The sequence below is a fragment of the Aulonocara sp. 'chitande type north' Nkhata Bay genome, linkage group LG23 (assembly GCF_057382095.1).
Source record: "Aulonocara sp. 'chitande type north' Nkhata Bay isolate Kocher_YH1m ecotype deep benthic linkage group LG23, A_spYH_male_GT1.1, whole genome shotgun sequence".
Taxonomy (NCBI): Eukaryota; Metazoa; Chordata; class Actinopteri; order Cichliformes; family Cichlidae; genus Aulonocara; species Aulonocara sp. 'chitande type north' Nkhata Bay.
In genome coordinates this window covers 12,798,455-12,818,696 of record NC_141365.1, presented here as the reverse complement: position 1 = coordinate 12,818,696, position 20,242 = coordinate 12,798,455, and the positions used below count along the sequence as shown (strand labels likewise).

Here is a 20,242-nt window from a genome sequence, read left to right as displayed (position 1 = left end):
ACCGGGTGTTTAAGCTGCTGCCGTCTGGCAGGAGGTTCAGGCTGCTGAGGTCCCGAACAAATAGACTCAAGGACAGCTTTTACAACAGGGCAATAGCCCTAATCAATGCAAATAGCTCACCTGACTGGCTACCTACCTGGACTTTTTTGGGGGGGGAGGTAACAATGGTAAAAACAGTAACAATAATAATATTTATATTTATAACAAGGTGCAATAACAATTAATGTGCAATAATAACAGTGTGTAATACAAATACACTTATTCTTATTTTTTATTACTAAGTTATTATACTGTGTTGTGTTGTTTGTGTTGCGTTGTGATGTGTCGTATCGGGTCATGTTGTGTTATATGTAGTGTCGACGTAGGACAGTTTTCCAATTTCATTGGACTATGTACGACTGTGCAATGACAATAAAGAGTTATCTTATCTTAAGGTCCATTAGGCACATCAGTACAAACCCACAGGGCCCCGAGAGGAGGTCTAACTTTTTTTTTGCCCTTTATTAAACACTGGATGACATCAAACAACAAAGCTACTGCCTAGAATGTAACTTGTAATTGTTAACTTTAATGACTAAATCATGATGGAAGTAGGATGGATATCTTATACATGTAAATAAACGGGCTTAATTATACATAATAACACAGGAATATCCTATATCAAACTGATATTATTCAGACAGATAACAGAATAAATGAAAAAATTAACGTGGTCTCCATGTGCTAGAGAAAGGCTTTGATAATAATAATAATAATAATAATAATAATAATAATGGATATCGGCCATCGGCCCCTCTGGCCATCACCAGTAGGCGGTAGGTGAAGTGTCTTGCCCAAGGACACAACGACCAAGCCGGGGCTCGAACTGGCAACCTTCCGGTTACAAGACGAACTGCCAACTCTTTGAGCCACGACCGCCCCCGGTGTCATTCCTGTCATTCCGCCCCTTTGAGTCATTCCTTCAAAAGATATTTCCTCATTCTGTGTTTTGGTGTTGTACGTGTTGACCTGGGAATAATTTCATGAGTGCAGAGGCATGTTTATACTCAAAGTAAGCCCTTGTTCTATAGACAGAAGCATTCTGGGAGATCTGAAAGTAGTATGGATAAAGGTGATAACCTTTATTGACCTGTGGCGCCCCTACGTCTTAGGGCAGGGCTGTCAAACTGCAGAAAGATCAGAACAAGACCTCCAAAGGCTACAAACTGGCCCACTTGATGGCTTTACAAAAATGTGAAAAATCATAGAAAAGTCATTTATAACAGTTAAATACGCTTTTCCCGCTGTGGTGATAACAGCACAACTACATTAGCTGTAAAAACGCGTATATTTCCACATCTCCACATGCAGCTTGTATCACAGTAAAATACTGAGGTTTTCTTCTAAAGCAGAGTGCAAGGAGCTTGGATTTAAAATGAGTATTTATTTAGCATACATTAAGACAAATAAATACAAACGACAAGTGTAAATTAAAATAAACTTTGTGATTTTATTGTTTATACTTACTCTTACACATCATACAATCCTAACTCTTAAAAGAAAAAATAAAAAGATATCTGGTGGTGTTTCTGGGGGACTGGAGTGCCAAGGGACGGCAACTACACCTCTGTGAACATCGTAGATTTCATCTCAAGTCCCTAAAGCTCATCTTGAAAGACAGAATAATATGTCTTTATTCCTGCAGTGAAGCTGAAGAAAATTCATCCTAACTCACAAGTTTATTATTCTCAATCAAAACCCTTGCATGATGAAGACACTGATTATGAAAGGTGTGAGAACATCAAACAATAATCAATGCAACAAAAAAGGGGAAAAAAAAAACCAAACAAAACACAAGTATATGCACTGATAATATCTCAGTTACTCAGGTCACGTAGCCCTAATTGCTGGTGGCAAGTCAAACAGTCAAAAGATTTGAATGATTCAAATGTCTCAAATCACATAAAGACAACCATCGTCGGCCAACGGACAGTCAGTCTGACGGCAACACGACTTATCGTGTGACTTGTGGTGGTTTACATTCAAACTGCTCACATTTATCAGGAAAAACATGCTGAAACGTTTGGAGCACTGATATGAGCAGTCAATAGACAATGAGCGTAAACCATGCAACCCCCCATGATTTACATAACTGAACAATCATCACAGGAAAATTCTCCCATGAAGAGACAATTAATCTGTAAAGGAAAACCGAGCTTACCGTATGCAACGATGTTTTATAATCATCAACCAAGTCTGAGAATTCTGTGTCTAAAACACAACAAACTGCAGAGCAGCACCAACCACTCGTCCCCCTGAATATCACAGTTAACACCTTCTCAATTTGAAATTTACACTGTAGGTGTGACGGTGGAAGAAGTTAAATCACCGTCACTGCGGGCTCAACTCATCCACGGCAAAACGTCTCGCCGTCGGCATGCCAAGTCATCACGTCGGCCATTAACGCAAAGACTCGACGAAGGCTCTTTTTCAATCAGAAGAGGCAGAACTAAGCCGACACACGGAGGAGTGTGATTCCTCTCTTTCGCCTTTTGCGGTGGATTATTTTTAAATTGCATTCCCTGAAAATTCAAATGCAACTTTTCTCCAGCTTTCATTAATATATAATGAACCGCATCAAGCAACATTTACAGGGAAAGCTTTTAATAATGAAAAGATGAACCCTCTATTTCTTGCTTGGGGCCCTTTAAACTTTCAGTAATATCGCTATTGCTACAAATCAGTAACAGGATAAAAGCTCTGACTGAGATACTCTGTTATTCAGCAACGTTAATATAGCTCGGGAGGGAGGAGGGGGGGCTGGTTAAGAGTGTAGCTAGTATGGTAAAATAGAAACCACGTGGCCTGCAGGGGATACTAGTGGTTATTAAACAATTTGAACATTACACGTAAAAACCTGAAAAATTAATGAGGAAACAAGATGGGGAAAACATAAGTGCTAGTTGTAGCACATTTTTTTGGATAATTATGAAAAGCACTTTAATACAGAGAGTACTATTTGTTGCCTTAATTCCCCACCTTTATTACCTGGCAAAAATCTACATTGAGGTTATACTATAAGAAGAGGAGCTGTATGGTATTTACATTTGAGGAAAAAAAAAAAAAACAGTCCTGTTAACGGGAACCTTACGGTTCCGGCCATGCATTGTGCTACTGCTGTGCGGCTTTTTAAACATTCCAGCTTCATTTCAAACTACGCGGTCACAAAACAGCAACGCGTGTTTGACTGCACACATGCACGTGGGACTGATCTTCCTAGAAGAAGCTAGCTAGAAGCAGTCTGAGCACACTGTAAAAGCACAGCACGCAACTCTGCGGCACTGCAACGCTGAGCAGAACGTACGCCATCGTCTATGAGAGCAACTGCGACCCGGGTCAGTTTTCATTCAGCATGTGTCAGTGGTCTGCTGGTGGTAGGAGAAACGTGGAGCTTCATACAGGCTCCGAAGAACATAAAAGGTCATTCGAGGCGAGCGCGCCGCCTTACCGAAGAAGAAAATCTCAGCAACTCGACAAGGCAATTTCATCAGCAAGGCTGCGATACAGCTCGGATATAAACTGCAAGTGACCCGAATGCTGAACAAAACTGAGCGGGCATGGCACCGTAGCTTGTGCTCTGCAGCGGACATACGTCGTTGTGCTTCATACCCAAAGCCTTAATCACTGACATCCTACTGCACTCGCTCCCTCCGAGCGGCTCAGCCGGGCTCCGCTCCGTCACGTCAGAGCTCGGGCGCGCATTTTCTTCTTCACTGGTTACATAATCAGGATGGAATTACTTAAATATAATCGAAGAAAAAGTTAAGAGCAAATCGTTAAAGATTCGCGGACACATGCTGCCAATCCTCCAGCACAGACCAACCAAACAATAAAAAATAAATAGAATGCAATCACACAATTCAAGCTAACTACAATATATTAATATAGATCTTCTGATGTCATACGCTCATTAAAATAAAGAAGAAAAAAAAAAAAAATCAATCACACAGTTAAGTCAAGGTCGTTTGTTTCCCTCCCCGGCTTTCCCCTTCCAATGACTGTTCATGCACCCGGTATCCATACAAGCCTACATATCAAAGAGAGACGCATGTGGAAAACTCAGACTTTGGAGTACTACATGTGGTCGCCCACAGAGTAAAGGAGTTGCCAATTTGACAAGTAGTTGACATCATTTTTCAGTCTGGGATAAAATACTATATTCCAAAGCCCTTAAAGGTCTTGCTGATACATGAGTCACTAGACCCCCTAAATGTGTTTCTGTCATTATCCCGATTGACACATTCCTTAACAGCTTATCCTCGTTCATTTCAGCTACCTACAGGGATTGTATAAAAAAATACACTCACACGATCCCGCTAAGTGGAAAAACAACAACAACAAAAAAAACAAAAGGGGTAAAAATCAAATTCCTGCCCTTCCCACGGCAAAACAAATGTCCACCAAGCCCTCATGGCTCTCTCCCCAGCTCTCAAGCAAATGTGCACGCACACACACACTTTCATACAAACACACGCGCGCGCTGCAGCCACAAGTGGAGAGAGAGGGAGATGCTAGTAAGGGAAGTGTCTGGACTGTGGCTGCGACCGCACCACCCCCACCCCGCCCGCTTTACACTACCATGAACAAATGAAGCCACGATATCAGGTGTTTTCATCCAAGTCGCCATTGTTCAAATTCACAAAGTCAGAAACTTCTTTTTTGCTCTCAGTCCTCATAACTTCTGAATCTTCTCAGCCACTACGATGGGGTTCTCCTTGCGTAACTGGGCAGCGGCTGCGCTCCGGTAATCATAGGGACAGTCGTGTTTGTCGGAGTAACGATGGATGGCGCAGAACAGGTTGCCACAGCGACAGTCAAAACCTTGAGGAAAAAGAAGCAATTAAACTTGGACGCTTTATTATAGATATCACATGTATCTGGACACCAGAGACCAAAACTCACATCTCGTTTTGGGGCAGAATGGCTATTTTCTTCAATTTGGGATTGTTTCATTTCTCGGGTGCTGACCCCAAATCAGTGTGTTAGAACAGACAAGAGGACAGAGCAGCAAGGAAACTATGTGCTGCAGTAGATAGGGCCAGCAGTAAAACCCACATATGTTTGGGTTTATATACAGCATATTTGATGCATTACCTGCCATCAGACCAGACTACTAAGACACCACTGACAAAAACATTCATTTGACCTTAAAAAAAAAATACGGCAATTGTTCCTTGACTGCTGCCTTGTTAGGTCGGTAAATCTCACCACATGACTTGGTTCAGATCTTCCAACTTCTGTGAGGTAAAATTCACCGACTTCTTTTTAGCGTACCATTTCCAAAAGTTAATAAGCTTTGGTTACACACACACACACACATTATGAAAACTCAGTTTTCATGCTGTCTATCCGTAAACTAAAGAGTTATTTTTCATTGTTGGGAACAGCCCTGTGTCTCTCTCCAAGCTGCAGGAAAACAGAGTCAGCTCGAGGTGCAGAGGGAGACTGAGGCTATATTAAAAAAGAAAGAAATGCATCACCCAGTCCTACTACATCCCGATTATTTTACAGACTTATTCTTACACTGCCCTGTGTAAGGTTTTAATTAAATTCAGTTTGACTGGGCCTTGATGATGTTGCTCAATTTTACATGCTAACTCAGGATGTGGTCTCAATTAAGCTGATATATAATCATTGCTATTAAGTCTCAGAGTCTCCTATGAAGCAAAAAAAAAAAAAAGGACCGAGCTGCACACTGTGAAATGTATCACTTAAGTGCAGAATGTCGCTCGCTGTACATAAGCAATCATCACAGAATAAATGCACATATGAATCATTTGTGTGCAGCTGTCATTATTGTCCTTTAAAAACAGGTTTAGCTCCAAAAGCTCTGCAGGCGAAGAATATTAAAGATGTCTTTGACATTGCACCACATACATCCGTGTGCCAAATCAATGTCTTATTAGGGGTGAGGAACCCCTGCCGACTCATAAAACACAGGATAAACAGATAAGAAACTTGAGTGAAATTCTTCCCTCACTTACCAGTAAGTCCTACTTTCTTCCGGCAAGAAAAGCAGCGATTCTTTTTCTTGTTTTTATCAGGAGTCTGGTCGCCATCAGACGAAGCCTGCGCAGCTTCCCCGACTGGCTCTGGTGGGGAAAAACAAAGCAACCGTATGTAAAACAGCTGTATGTTTATTTATGCACATGTACAAAAGACAACACAATTAACTTCAACCAATCAAATATGCTAGCCGGGTCAGAGGCCGTAACTTAAGCTTTATAAAATATTATTTAAACACGTAAAAACACGATTTCCTTACACAGTTATTTGACTGCAACACAGAACATGCCACACAGCAGAAGGCAAAATGAAATAAAACGGGAAAACCAATGGAGTCATCACAGAGCATATTGTGTTTATCACTTAAGGCACGCTCCCGGAACACGGTGGCGAGTGCGTCCCATTGTTTATTCACGCAGCAGTTCTTAATAGTGTACTCCTCTGCTTTGAGTAGGGCCGACCGTGTGGACGGTGGGTAGGGAATGAACTACTGCTTTCTACGATGTTTACCTGTGCTGTTTGAAGTACCCTCCTCTTCACCCTCCTCGGCTTCTGCTCGATCAGAATCCACAGCTCCTGAATCCTGGGAGATGCTCATAGCTGTCATCTGTTGAGTTACTGGGCTGGTGGAGCTGGGACTAACAGGGCATCAAATCACGTCAGCAAATTTCAGTTTAGATTAAATAAAAATACTGAAAAAACACACAACAAAAAAAAAAAAAAAAAAAAAAAAAAAAAAAGAATTGAAATGATTAAATTTATCTTGGTACTCTCTTTGCTTTGGTTTTGTCCCCTTTGGGAGGAAACAGATCCAGTGCACACGCTGCAATATAAAACCATTTTTAGCAATTTCAAGAGCCTCGCAGAACTTTTCTTACCTATTGTACTTTCCTCACAGTGAATTAAATCCATTTTTTAACATTTAAAAAGGTTAGCCCAATGGTAAAGTTAAAGCAAATTATAAAAGAGGCCCTTCAAAACGCCGAATAGCAGAAAAAGAACTTGGCCAGCAAAAAATTATTCAGCATTACGCTGCAGTTTTTCAGAACAGGGCCTCAAGCTAAGTTTTAAACTACACCATCCTCTAGCTAATTTTCTTCCAGTGTCAATGACAACACAGCCCATCGTACACTTAATTTGGCTTTTGATAATCATCAGAAGCTCATCACAACCTCACCTGTCAATGTCGACGTGCAAATTGAAATAGCTGAAAAGTTTTTACTAGAAGGTTGGGGTCGTCAGGGTAAGGTAAAAATGTTTTCACCCAGAAAATGACTGCACCATGGTGATAGAAGGTTTTGTTTTCATAAATAAATATGCACACAACTGCCTACCCTTCTGCAGAGGCAAGCTGCGGTACTAGCATGAACTGACTGGACTAGTCAAAGAGCCAACACGGAGTATATTTTTCCTTGATGAATCACATCTAAAACACTGATTCACAATGACTCAATGAAACAACACGGCTCTCTGCGCTTTTCTACGCGTAACTCAGCATACCTGGTTGTTTGTTCCTCAGGTGGGGTTCCTGCCACCTCTGTACTGGGCTCTGAGGTTGTGCTCTCCACAGTTGTACCGGCCGATCCTGGTGATCCCGCTGGTGAAGTAGCAGCTGTGTGCACGCATGTGTGTGTCGGGGAGGGGGGAGGACAGTCAGATCAGTCACAAAAATCTGTTGTTGCCTCACACATGGATGACTTTCCACTTGCTTCTAAGCGTCTTGACATTCCCTACATGTATTTGTTTACCATGATCAGATGCACTTTGAGTTAATGTACAACAACAGATGGCAATGTAACTCTCTTGCTTTCTGATGCCACAGTGTAGGCAGCTAATGCTACCTCTGTTCTCCAGCCCCTTTTAGCTAGTTCGGCTCCCTATTTCCAGTGCACTTTTTGAGTGACTCCCATTTAAAAGCTCCTGACTTATTCACCTGGTACACCCTTATCCAGCAGACCCCTGCTTTTTATAGGTCATGTCTCTCCCATCTTCCTACCTTTCTCTCCAGGGGGGCTGGACCGCCCCCCTCCCTGTTGTCTCTGCAGGTGTTCCTTGTAGCAGACCGAGCACATGCCGTTGGTGCGGGGGTTACCATAGAAACCGCATCCCATAGTGCAAAGCATTGGCACCTGCGTCTGATTGGTCTCCTGAGCCATGCTCTGACAGAGGGGGTAAGGGGGATGGGAGAGGATAATCCTGAAAATGGGGTTGCAGAAGTTAGTGAGAATAATTAGCAGTCCCTGTTTGATTACAAAGCTTTTAGGTTGGAGCTAAAAGAGCTTGGAGATTGGCATTGCAGCATGAGAGTAGAGTTTGAGCACATCATGACTTCTTTTACCTCTTTTGCACCGACACAGAGCCAGTCCAGCTCTGAAAGGCTTGAGGACTGATCGTTACATAGCTTAAAGAAAAAAGACAATCACAGCAGACAAATCCTGGGGCTTATTTGGCAAATACTGTTACTTTCTAGCTAAAGCCCCTTCCAACTTTTACAACCAGTAAATTTGCAGCACTGAGCTGGTTCACACTTTTCTGGCACAGAAAGTAGTCATCCCTCCCCCCCATTTACTGGAATGCATTGAACCAGCTCTAGATTAGGCACTGGACAAGTGGAAAAGAGGTCTTTGTGAATTAAAGGTTATGGTCCACTACTTGCAGCTGTAATGAAGGTCTGTTGCAGTTTTATAAACTTCATAAACCAAAATTAAGACCAACCCCAACTTCTGAAGGCCAAAGTCCACGATTACTGCAAAATCAGGCCTGGACTTTGGCACACTGAAAATACTAATAAATAAACTATGCTTCAAAATTATTAGAAAACACAAAAACGTAGCAGCAATAGAAATACCAGTGAAACGGATCGCCGAATGTACTGCACCTCTTACAACATCAAAGCAAGCACGAGTTTTAAAAGTAGGAAGCTGTGGGATTAGTTTGAACAAACACGGAGAGCTGTGCACGGTGACGGAAACAAAGGGTCTAAAGAGCCGCACACACACACCCTAGAAGGTAAATGACGGTGTGTGAAACATGCGCTAACTCAGCTGTTTCGCGCTTTCTTCCGCCGCACAAGACGTTTTTGGTCATGGAGAAAGTTGTGAAAAAGACAACAAGAATAAAACAAAAACCCCGTCAGTACGAAACCGCGCTGGCTAACGTTAAAACTGCGCTGCGTGCAGTTTAGCCGAACAACTTCCAGCTGGCTGTTCCCAGTCCGAGTTTGTCCGCACAAGAAAACAATTGGCGTCCTGTGCTTGAATAGCTCACAGCAAACATTAGCAAACAGCCTCGCTGGACGTTTGGTCTGTCTGACACTGCATACAGGTGTAAAAGGAAGGACGAAACTCGACCGGTGGCCCTGTGTCATCGTGAAAAATACGAAAGTTAAATGCTACAGCGTCCTCGGTGACGAACTATACGCAGATCGCGGCTTTTCAATCGAATAAACGCTAGTGTTAGCGGGCTATCTGTTAGCAGAGTTGCTAACGCAGTCAGCCAACCCAAAACTAGAGCGCCTCCCAACAGCGTCCCGGCTGGGTTTATGACTGGTACCACATCCCGGGAATCTGCCGAATCAGTCGGGAATGAAGACATTACCTGAAACGTAGTTAATCGGCGGCTGTCGACGACGGAGGGGTTCAGATTTGAGTGAGCTGTGTCCCCAGCAGAGCGCGCGGCCTCCTACCCAGCGCTAGCTCCCGACATTCGAAACAACGACCATGACGTCACCGCCAATGTCAGCCCTCAGAGCGACGGGCCAGCACAGCAAACTACACCTACACCACCTCCACCACCACAGCTGATCATCACACACAAGGTCAGAACAGCATCGTTCGGCCCCAGTCCCTCTGTGGACACGATCCCTGACTTTGGCCTTTTTATTTAGGCGTTTTAATCTTACAGTTAATTTGTTTTATGTTATTGATCTAATGCTGCTTCTTGAGTTCCACATCCACAAAAAGACTTCCATTTTTGTGATGAAACAGGGAAATCAATCATTTCTTCTTCACAAAACAAATAATCTCTCTAGACTTATTTTTATCCTCATTTTTCTGTTTGACACCATCTCCTGTTTCTAACCTGTGTGTGAGGCTGTTTCCAAACATAAATAAAGAGTCACTCGCTCATACATGATTCTGCAGTGTTAGAAATTTATTTACATATCAGTTTAATGACAATTAACTCTTTCCAGAAAGAGAATACTGAAGGTAAAATTCGAAAACAAATTAAATGCATCTGATTCAAGATGTCCTCATGTCTTTTCTATATTATTTTTCCTATACGCCACTAGATTTTACTTTGTTTTGGGAAGGTTTTGAATTCCTTCCAAACAAAAATGTTTAAAGACACATTAATCTTTCAGAGATTAACAAAACACAACAAAAAAAAAAAAACCCCAACAAATCTACCATAAATAATAAAGTGCAAAACAATCATTTCCTAAGGCCACATTTTAGATTTTAACTTCTGCATGATAAATGTAGTGTCAAAAACTGATAGAATTATGATGATGACAGTTTTTCATGAATATTATGGCACCTATTTTGAGCTGGTTCATCAACATCTAGAAATAGTCCCCTAACACCACTTTGAATCATCTCAGAGGAGCACAGGAAGTCTTCGCGTCTACTCGTTTGGTCCGGCCTTCTCTGCCACGTCGCCCTCTGCATGCTCAGTGATCTGAGGAGCGAACGGTCCCACCAGCCAGTTGAGCGGCGTGTTGTGCAGTAGATAGTCCATGACACCATCCACAGACTTCTGAACCTGGGATGGACACACACAACAGTACAGTTTTAATAAAAATGTACAGTTAATAAGAGGATAAATGATCTGAAATAATACTGAGCACCATCAGAGATTGAAAACAAATTAGTTTCACTGACTAGCCACTTTATTAGCAGATTGTTAATGCAAATAGCTAATCAGCCAATTACATGGAAGCCACTCTCTGCATTTCGATGTGGTCAAGACGACCTGCTGAGGTTCAGATTGAGCATCAGAATGGGAAAGAAAGATGATTAGAAACTGCTGATCTGTTGGGCTTTTCCCTACACGACCATATCCAGGATTAAGAATGGTCCAACAAATAAATTAATAATATTATCCAATGTGTAAGACAGCAGTTCTCCAGATAAAAATGCCTGGTGACGTCACAGGAAAATAACCTGACCTTGCTGCCAGACTGTGTTGAGCTCACATGAAAGCAACAGTAACTCAAATACCAGTAATTAGGCCTTGTACAAAAAAAAAAAAAAAGGGTTCAACACAGCAGTAGCAAGATGTACCTAATAAAGTGGTTGGTAAGTGTATAACATACACTTGAATGTTGTAGCATCAGCAGTGCATGGGACTTTCCAGTGACATTACACAAGAACTAACGTGGAGAGTGGTGGCGCTGTGGGTGAAACTAAAAACTCGAGCTATGAGCTACATTTAATTAAGCAGCTGCACAGCTGGAGCAGTAAAGACAGCAAAGCATGACGCGTACTTGGTTCAGCTGATGACGGCTCCGATCGAGGAGGACCGGCGTGATGGTGCTCGTGTTCCTCAGAGAGGAATACAGCTCCTCGGCAGACTGTCGAGCCGCGGTCAGCTGGTCCTGGACTGTGCTCGGCAGACCTTTAGCACTTGAAACCACGCTGGCACACGCCGACCGCAGCTGGTCGCTCAGACCACGCACCATAGAGAGGGTCTGCCTTTCAAGCTGCTGCCAGTAAGTGGAAACAAAAACCAAATGAATAAAATGTAAAGCTAAGATAACGGGACAGTCCAAATGTAAACAGCACAACAATGACACAGAAGGAAATGACGGTGGAAAGTAAATAAAAAGCTCTCAGAGTGTGAACCTATGCCAAGCAAGCTCACTCTCTGGGCAGCATTTATTTAAGGGGATATATTAATATTGTTTCTTTGTTCTTTTTAAATGTACTTCAACAAGTTTTTAGTGCAGTAAAGACAAACATTATCTAGGAGCAGATCGTGGATTGATCTGCAAGTAACTGGACATTATTCATAGAGATTATATCATATAATACATTTCTAATTAACTAGGCAGCTCATTCCCTTCCTTTTGACAATAATGTCTTTAACACACACATTCTGTGATCAACTTGACAGACAGGCAGATGTGAAATGTAAATGTTGCCAGGACAAACAAAGGGCAAAAGAATTAAGCCGTTTGAAACAAAAGACATGAAAATTTGACCTTATGACCTTGAGGAGGTCATAAGGTGGCTCTACACATTATACATTATCACTTCAACCTTCAAAAATCAGTCTATTTACCTTGAAGGAGAGGTCAGAGGTCAAATGTGGACATCACATTTTGGGTTGTCTAGACCACAATACTAAATTTTAAACAAATGTTCTCATATGTGGATCTCATTTTCTAAGGAACAAAAATCAGGTTAAAAAAAAAAATCAATAAATCAGGCAATTCTTTGTTTTTACCTTCATCAGGTTCCAATCAGCCCAAATAGCAAAGAAATTAAAAATGCATGACATGAAACAGTTCGGGTCTTAGGAGGTCAAAGTAAAAATGCTGCTATGAAATATATCTGTAAAACACAGCTGAATAATCTGTTTCAAAGACTTTCGGTCCTGACCTCAGACTCATTTTTGGTCCCGTCTGGCTCTGGCTCAGACTCCGTCTGCCCATCATGTCCTCCGTGCTTCTGCTTCCACTCGGTCCAGCGCTGCAGGAGTTTCTCAGAGGCTCCTCCTATCTGGTTACCTGCTGAACCGAGACTGGCGCGGGCGCTTTCTAGCAGGTCTAGAGTGATGGTAATCTGAGCCACCGTACCATAGGCTGCGTCCCGGTAGTGACGTGCCCGATCCAAAGAGTGCTGAAGAGCTCGTTCCTGTACCTTAGTGGAGAGTTTCCCCAACCGGACAAAGTAGCTGGGGTTGTCTGAAGAGGTAGCTACCTCGCTGCTGGCAGGTTCGGCCACAGCAGCTGAAAGAGGCGAGTGCTAAATCAGATGTGTGACCCTGACATTACTAACAGAAATAGACCGTTAAAATACGTAGCATCTTCATTGCACAGGGTGTTGGGTATGTCATGACTGATGGAAACACTTTTCCCCTCCATCTGTTTGAAGCTTTGCTGCTAAGAGCCACTACAGAGCCTCTGATCAGTTCTGTGCAAGCAAAAGGACATAACGCTGCATCACTGTGCTTTCATTAAAAGCCACTTTGATGGTTAAAGGAACAACTTCAACTGTGCTGCTGCCACAGTTGCAATTGTGCCACATAGCCATAATCAGAGACGGGGCTCTTTCACAGCTTCCACATTGGAGTATGGCAGGTTGTCATGATAACATGACATCACAGTAGCAGGTGTCAAAGCTGCGAGTGCTGGAAATTGCAGGTACTTTTTGGGCCAAGTTAACAGAAGGGAAGTTCACTGGAATGCCCTGCCTCTCTATGAATAGCACCGACCATCCACGTGTTCAGTCACGGTGGTCGAATTCAACAGTCATGATGACCACCCCCCCCATTTCACCAGATTACCTCATCCTGCTTTTGTGACCTATTTTTTGGGATAATCTCAATTATTCATTTTTTAAACCTTTATCTGTCAAGACACATTCATATAATTCAACAACAGGCAAACGGGTTCATTACCACCCAGTGTTTTCGATGAAGTGATTAGCACAGCTACTGACCCAGCTCCCTCTCAGTGAGCGGTAGGTTCTGGTCGACCCAGTCCTCGGATCGGCTGAGGGCCAGGCCCATCCCACTGCTAACCATCTGGCCCATCCTGGTGCCCATGACTGTGTTGATTCCTCCGCTGACTGCTGCCCGGGTCAGCTCGACGCCACCCATCACAGCCCCCACCACGGCTTCTTTGGCCCCTGCCACAGACTGGTACACCATTCCCACTGTGTCTGACACCACCTGAGGAAGTCGAGATAAGATAATTACCTTCTTTTGAAAACCAACGTGGTGCCGGAGCTCGATTTGGTGCCGACTATAATAAATAAATAAAATTCTTCCACGACTTTCTTCCTCTGAAATTACCCCAGTGTTTATCATTAATGCTAGCTGATAAACTGTGCTCATGCTGCTGTAAAATGCTGCCACTACTCAGTTTGCATTAGTGCCAGCAGTGACAACACGTTAGTGGAAAAGAGGTAAATGAGCAATGATCAGCGAAGCATTTTGCGTTTTCTGTATTGTCAAAATCATCCAGAATGCACCAATACGAAGAAAACAAGCACATGGAGGCCAGAGAGCTGTTTTCTTTATCAAGTCTATCATTTTGGATTTTTATGACAGCATTTAAGCACAATAGGGTTAGGTTTTTTTGATGCTACATTAAAATATTCTGACCTTGTCTGCTGGTTGGTGAAGAATAGGCAACTTTTCTTCCATCTTATCCAATCCTTTCAAAGCGTACTCGTTTGCAGAGGCAACTGCAACAAGTGCACAACGCGAGAATCAGTGAGAGTAATACCACTCCGTAAAAAACAGGCATCGTGTCAGGTTTACAGTACAGCTAGAACTGGATGAGTGTCAGAGATTCAAATTACACCACGATAAAATTTGGAAAGTTTATTCTCATGACAATAAAAGAAACAGTCTTATGATTCTATTGCATTCTATCCCTGAGGCAGCAATGGATTTGACTTCAGCTTCTCACCTTTAATGCGCAACCAGCATGAAATATCTGTTTGAGGTACATCTTTGTGCGATTATCATACGTTACATCGGATTTGCAGAGATGGGAACCTACGTTGTGGCTCGATCATGTTCAAGAGAGGTTTGGTCCCTGCGGTGGCAGCTGCACCCAGAGTCCGGACCCCGCTCTCGGCTGCATCCATCACTCCCTTCAGTAGGGGAACGCTGTCTTTGGTGGTACTGTAGGCGTTTGAAACCACCTCGCACGCCGAACTGACCAAGGGCAAGTTGCTCACTCGTGAAACAACAGTCTAGGACAAAAATAGAACCGTCGCCGTTATTGAAAGCACAATCCTGTCTCACAGTACAGTATAGTTCAGCTCTTTTCAGGTCTGTATTAGTAATCAATAAGGAATAATTATTAATTTCCAAGAGTAGATGATCAAAACGGGGAAATATCAAGTGTCAAATGAGTTCACAGTAGACTCGTGTTATGCATTAGGGATCATTTCAGGTCACAGTGTCCCTCACCTGCTGCTCTCCATTAGCTGGTTCTGCTGCCGGAGCTGCACTCTCATTAGTCTTCCCGCTGTCTGCCATTGTGACTGCTGGATTCAATCTGTGTCGTGGAATACAGAGTGTCAGAAACAGAGACTCGCCTCACATTGCCCACTGTGCATGATGAAATAACGGCTTTCTCTATGATACTCTGTGTTTAAATAGCTGGTATACTTTATCTCGCAGCAATCTTTGTCCTGTCAGTTTAATGCATGCGGAAAGGCAGCTCAGCCACGCCAAATTCATTTGTCAACACTATGATGTAACACAGACGAAACTACATTAAAAACTGATACATTTGGAAGTGAGTATTTTCTTGTCAACTTCCAGCATCATTAAAACAAAGCTGTGTATGAAGCAAGAATTAATGAGACAGGTGTTTGTTAAGTCAAGGCGTAAGCATTATGCATACGTAATCACTGAACTTATGATTTTTAAGCTCTTCTTCCATGATTATCTGTGTTTGAAGGAAAGATTTGAGCCAAAATGTGATTCAAGACTGCAAGAATAAAAGCCTGACATTTTAACAGCTCTTCACAGCAGTTAGGGTAACATGACTAACATCACTGGCAGCAGCAGCAGCATCAAAGGAAAACTCCCAAGAATGATTTATGCTTTGAAGTGTATTAGAAATAAAGAAAGTACAAATGGCTGGACGACACATCGCAAGTCCCTGTTGTTACTAAAAAGAGTGAAACAAAAATCATCTGGGGCTTATTCCTTTAATTCAATTCTTGGACTTCTAAGTGCGAGCACAGCTCCCTGACAGAACACGGATCCTCACATTTTTCTTGCACTCGCATTCAAAACGAAGGAAATGTGACGACAACATAAAAAGAAAACAGGGATGATAAATCATGCGAGAGAACTCTGTGGTTATGAAAGTTCTGATAATTTCAAAATATGGATGAGAGTCCGAGGAAAATCAGAACTAATGGCACGAACCGCGGTCCCGCAGGGCACTGAGTGTTCACGAGCTCTCGTGGCGGCTTGCAGGCAGAATGGACGACATCTGATATTATTAATCTAACGGGAAACGGCGAGCAGTGCTGCGCTGGTGTCAAATATTTCTTTAAATGAGAACTAGGCCAAAATAATTACTCAAGTGAAAAACTACCATATTACATGAATACAATGAAAAAGTGTCTTAAATGAAGATCAAATGTAATACTTAACTGGGCCATGCAACGCTGTAAAATTAATCAGCAATTTATTCTGTTTCACTGCAGGTCGTTTCAACCCTAGCCAGCCTGCCGTGTCTCTTCTAGGAGTGGGAATTAGGATTTATAAAAACCTGTATCAGAAGCACCATAAAAAAAAATAATAATACAAAAAATTATGTGTTAACTCGTGCAAATATACATGGAACAGTATATGAAAAATTTGGTGTACACAGCTTTATCCTTCAGCTCAGTCTGAACTCTGAGCAGCTCTCTGTGAGGCTCTTCAGGAATAGTTCTCCAGGCTTCTTGAAGGACATTCAAAGCTCTTCTTTGGGTGTTTCTGCCTTTTGTTCTCTTCACACTGCTTCAATAATGCTGAGGCCCAGGCTCTGGGGAGGCCGATCCATGACTGACTGTTCCACTGTGTGTTTTTCTACCCAGATGTGCTGAATAAACTTCAGCCTTTCCTCCCCGTTTCCCTTCATCAAGAAAGGCTTCCTGACAGCCGCCCTTCCACCGAGACATTTTCTGATGAGGTGTCAGTGAACAATAGATCGGCTGAAGGTCCAAATCATCCGTCTGGTCTTTGCTGAATTTTTTTGTCCTGTTTATTAATGACATGACTTTCAGATATGGTTAGTCTGCTGTAGATGGGGGTTTTTTTTGTTTGTTTTTTTAAAAAAAGACCTCACACTTCTTAGGTAAACATATCATACAAAGATGCCAAGTTTTCACCTAACAGCTTTTTGGGAATCTCGATTCATTTATCCTTCCTTTCACTAGCTGGGCCCACATCCTCATTTTAGGTTTGACAGCGTTTTAGTAGGTAAAAGTGAATGGTTTGACATGAATTGAGCTGCGGTTTGGGGAAGGCCTCAAAGGGGACTGGCGGTGGCTCCCGGGCCTGGCAGATCCCCATGCACTAAATAGAAATGAAGAAGTTAAATAATTGAGAACAAGGAGGGAGGGAGGGTGGGGCACGTAAACGAGAATGAACAGCTTGCAGAACTGGGGGAACCTATATAGATGACAACCGGACGGAGCGCGTTTGGAGGCGCGGTCCTGCTCCTGAAATTCCGATACATTATCTCCAATTAGCCAAAGAAAAGAGGACCAAATGATGTCTTTTTGGGACAAGCTGTTGGTAACAAAGTGCCTGAAGAGTCCATTTAAAGTTTGTCCTGTTTCCAAGTCTTCTGTTATGTGTGGACAAATGTGTCATAGGTCACGTTACGTGGCTAAACAAACAAAAAAGATTCAACAGTGAGATACAAGAACTGAATAGGAAAGGAAATAAAGTGAAAAAGAAAACCTTTGTTTCCAAAAGCCATACTTTCTTGAAATATTATTATTAGTTTTTTAAGAAATTGGGGGTGGCTCAAGACTTTTGCACAGTACTGCATTTTTAAATTAGGGTCTCATATAGAAATAATATTCTTTACAAGTTAAAGAAAATGCATTGAGTTTTATTTAATGAGGTAATACAATCTCATTAGCTTCACTGTACTCTGACCAAATTTTCTTAGGTGGGTAGTCACTGCCCCCAAAGGACACCTCCTGAGCTCGGAAAACCTCAGAGTAGGCAGACTCATCACATTGAACAACGAGGGGATATTCAGTTTGGTAATTAGCGCACATGCATGCACACACACCTGTCTTTGTGCATATGCACGCACACGCACATACCTGTCTTTGTATCTTAAGCATATAGTTAAGACAACAAAGAGATACAAGCAAGAGAAGGAAGGAGGAAAGAGGCCCGTTAGCCAGTTGGAAAGAAACATCTGCAGCAAAATCCGTCCCTTCTCCCTTTGGTGCCTGCAACATGTGGATGGCATCTGCTTGCGTTCTGCCAGATGGCATACAGACATAAATGGACTCCACCTGTATTACCTGGGATGCTGTTAACAAGCGTCTGACATGCATGACCTGATGTACACAACAGAAGCAGATGAATGGGAGAAGCATGAGTCCTGAGATCTTCCTGCTGGAGAAACAGCCAGCAGCATCCTGAGGTGTGCAGCCAACCAGCGGCAACCTGAAGTCAGTGCTCAGGTCGGCTTCATCGACCTGACAGGAGGAGGCGATCAGCAAGAGACGAGCCTCAAATCCAACAGCCTCAGCCACGACTGGCATTTTTATAGAGCTACTATTCAATCATTTCACACAGTTTGGATGTCAGTGTGAATAAAATCATTTAACTTTTGTTTTTCGTGAGCTCTGGCAATCCAGAAGAGATCTTTCTGGCCTGTGCGTGACTCAGAATTACACGTTATTGCAACAGCTTGGTTGAGCAACGCCGGTTTTTTTTTCCTGAGTGGCAGTTGATGAGATCTTCACCAGTTTTATTACAAAGCAAAGTCTGACACTGTGCACCCTGATATCAAGTGCGAGATGAACCTGCGATAACAGTACAAGTTATGAAGAAGGCTTTTATGCAACACAACCGGCTGCTTTAGACTTCTCAAAATGATCATCTCACTGACAACTGAATCCAGTAAAGTGGCCATTAAAATCCTATCAAGCCTCTTCCTACTGCTTTGTGTGTGACATCCTTGCAGTGTTGGGCCACATCAGGGGGATGGGGAAACTACTGTGTATTAGCCAGAGCTAAAACTCAAAGTCAAGATATCAAAGGTGACTTCGCTTTATCGGAAACTACTGAGACACTTATGTAGGTTAAAGGGAAATCTATGCTTTAGTTCCACCTAAAAAAGACACACAGATGTGTAATGTTATTTTGCATGGGCTGGAAAGCAGTCAGAGCCCTGCAATGGTCCCTGGATTTATTTGATGGGGTCACCCGACGATTTAAAAGAAGTGAAACATAATGTGGTCTACTGAGCTCTGGCTTTTATCTTGTGAAACCATCCACCGAAAATATCCACTGAAAAATGAATCCGAGTGGGAAAAGTCACTACCTGTCTGAACTACTCAGAGCACATGCCCACACACTGAGGCCACAACCGGAGATGAAATCTCACAACAACAGATTGCCTGATTTTGAAAGGCTCTGAAGCTAAGAAAGATTTAGGTAACCGAGTGCACAATATTAGTTTAAGCAAAGGCTCTGAGCAGCATGACGATGATTCCCAGCAGAGCTAATCAGGTCCGTCTTTCATTGCTTCCCCTTTCTACTCGGTGAACTTTCACCCATGTGAGGAACTATGACTCGTTACTTAACACAGCACCAAACAAACGGCTTCTCCGAATCAGTCTCCCGATCTGTGCCTTAGCTTTTCGTCTTCATGGGGTTCTCTTTAAAAGAAAAGCTGTTTCCGCAGCTTTAACTGGAAGTAAGACCGAAGGCTAAAGCTCAGCTGGGCAACCCGCACGAGTTAGTTGGTTAAACAGCTTAAAAACATGGCTCTACGACTGCTGTCAGGACGGAACACACCTGTGGGATGAGCCACTCACCTGCCTGGGAGCCTGCCGGTTCACAGTCTTGTGATGACCTGCTGTGTTACTTCCGGTCAGTGACCCGGTCCACCCCGCCTCAGAGCCTTTATAGTGCACTGCTGCGCTACTCTTCAACACAGGGGAGGAAGGCGGAGCCTAAGACTGGCTTACAAACTTTCAGCCAATTAAATCACAGCACGGAAGTGCCCGTCACTGCCGGCCCCGCGGGCTCACGGTGTTGCGCCAGAACTTTCCAACATTTCTGTGACTTTTCTGTGTCACAGATGTGCTTACACGGATAAACGAGCAGTGGTCAGCGGGGTTTATAAACTGTTTAAGTATAAAATAAAAATAAAAAAGACTCCTTTCATAATAATAATAATGATAATAATAATAATAATAATAATAATAATGGATTGGATTTATATAGCGCTGGCACCCAAAGCGCTTTACAA

At 42.8% G+C, this 20,242-nt stretch overlaps 2 protein-coding genes across 5 annotated transcripts; both read right to left on the bottom strand.

Annotated features, from left to right (window-relative positions):
* Positions 1–4,598: 4,598 nt before the first annotated feature.
* On the bottom strand, positions 4,599–9,797 carry LOC147301344 (AN1-type zinc finger protein 5). 2 transcript variants are annotated; one of them, XM_086281574.1, is made up of 6 exons: positions 9,643–9,797; positions 8,042–8,241; positions 7,546–7,657; positions 6,556–6,683; positions 6,024–6,131; positions 4,599–4,860 (listed from the first exon to the last, which is right to left on the bottom strand). In XM_086281574.1, exons 2-6 carry the CDS (start codon positions 8,199–8,201, stop codon positions 4,712–4,714), a joined length of 657 nt encoding a protein of 218 aa, XP_086137700.1. In that variant the 5' UTR covers positions 8,202–8,241; positions 9,643–9,797; the 3' UTR covers positions 4,599–4,711. The 2 variants fall into 2 exon arrangements, with proteins under 2 accessions (XP_086137700.1, XP_086137701.1); XM_086281575.1 differs by lacking the exon at positions 9,643–9,797 and having other exon boundaries at positions 8,042–9,636.
* A 379-nt stretch (positions 9,798–10,176) lies between these two features.
* On the bottom strand, positions 10,177–19,930 carry plin3 (perilipin 3). Of its 3 annotated transcripts, none has more exons than XM_086281572.1 (9): positions 19,806–19,883; positions 16,402–16,519; positions 15,199–15,286; positions 14,783–14,978; positions 14,380–14,462; positions 13,713–13,944; positions 12,651–13,000; positions 11,534–11,749; positions 10,177–10,809 (listed from the first exon to the last, which is right to left on the bottom strand). In XM_086281572.1, exons 2-9 carry the CDS (start codon positions 16,407–16,409, stop codon positions 10,672–10,674), a joined length of 1,311 nt encoding a protein of 436 aa, XP_086137698.1. In that variant the 5' UTR covers positions 16,410–16,519; positions 19,806–19,883; the 3' UTR covers positions 10,177–10,671. The 3 variants fall into 3 exon arrangements, with proteins under 3 accessions (XP_086137698.1, XP_086137697.1, XP_086137699.1); XM_086281571.1 differs by having other exon boundaries at positions 11,534–11,752; positions 19,806–19,880; XM_086281573.1 differs by lacking the exon at positions 16,402–16,519 and having other exon boundaries at positions 11,534–11,752; positions 19,806–19,930.
* Between the last annotated feature and the right edge of the window lie 312 nt (positions 19,931–20,242).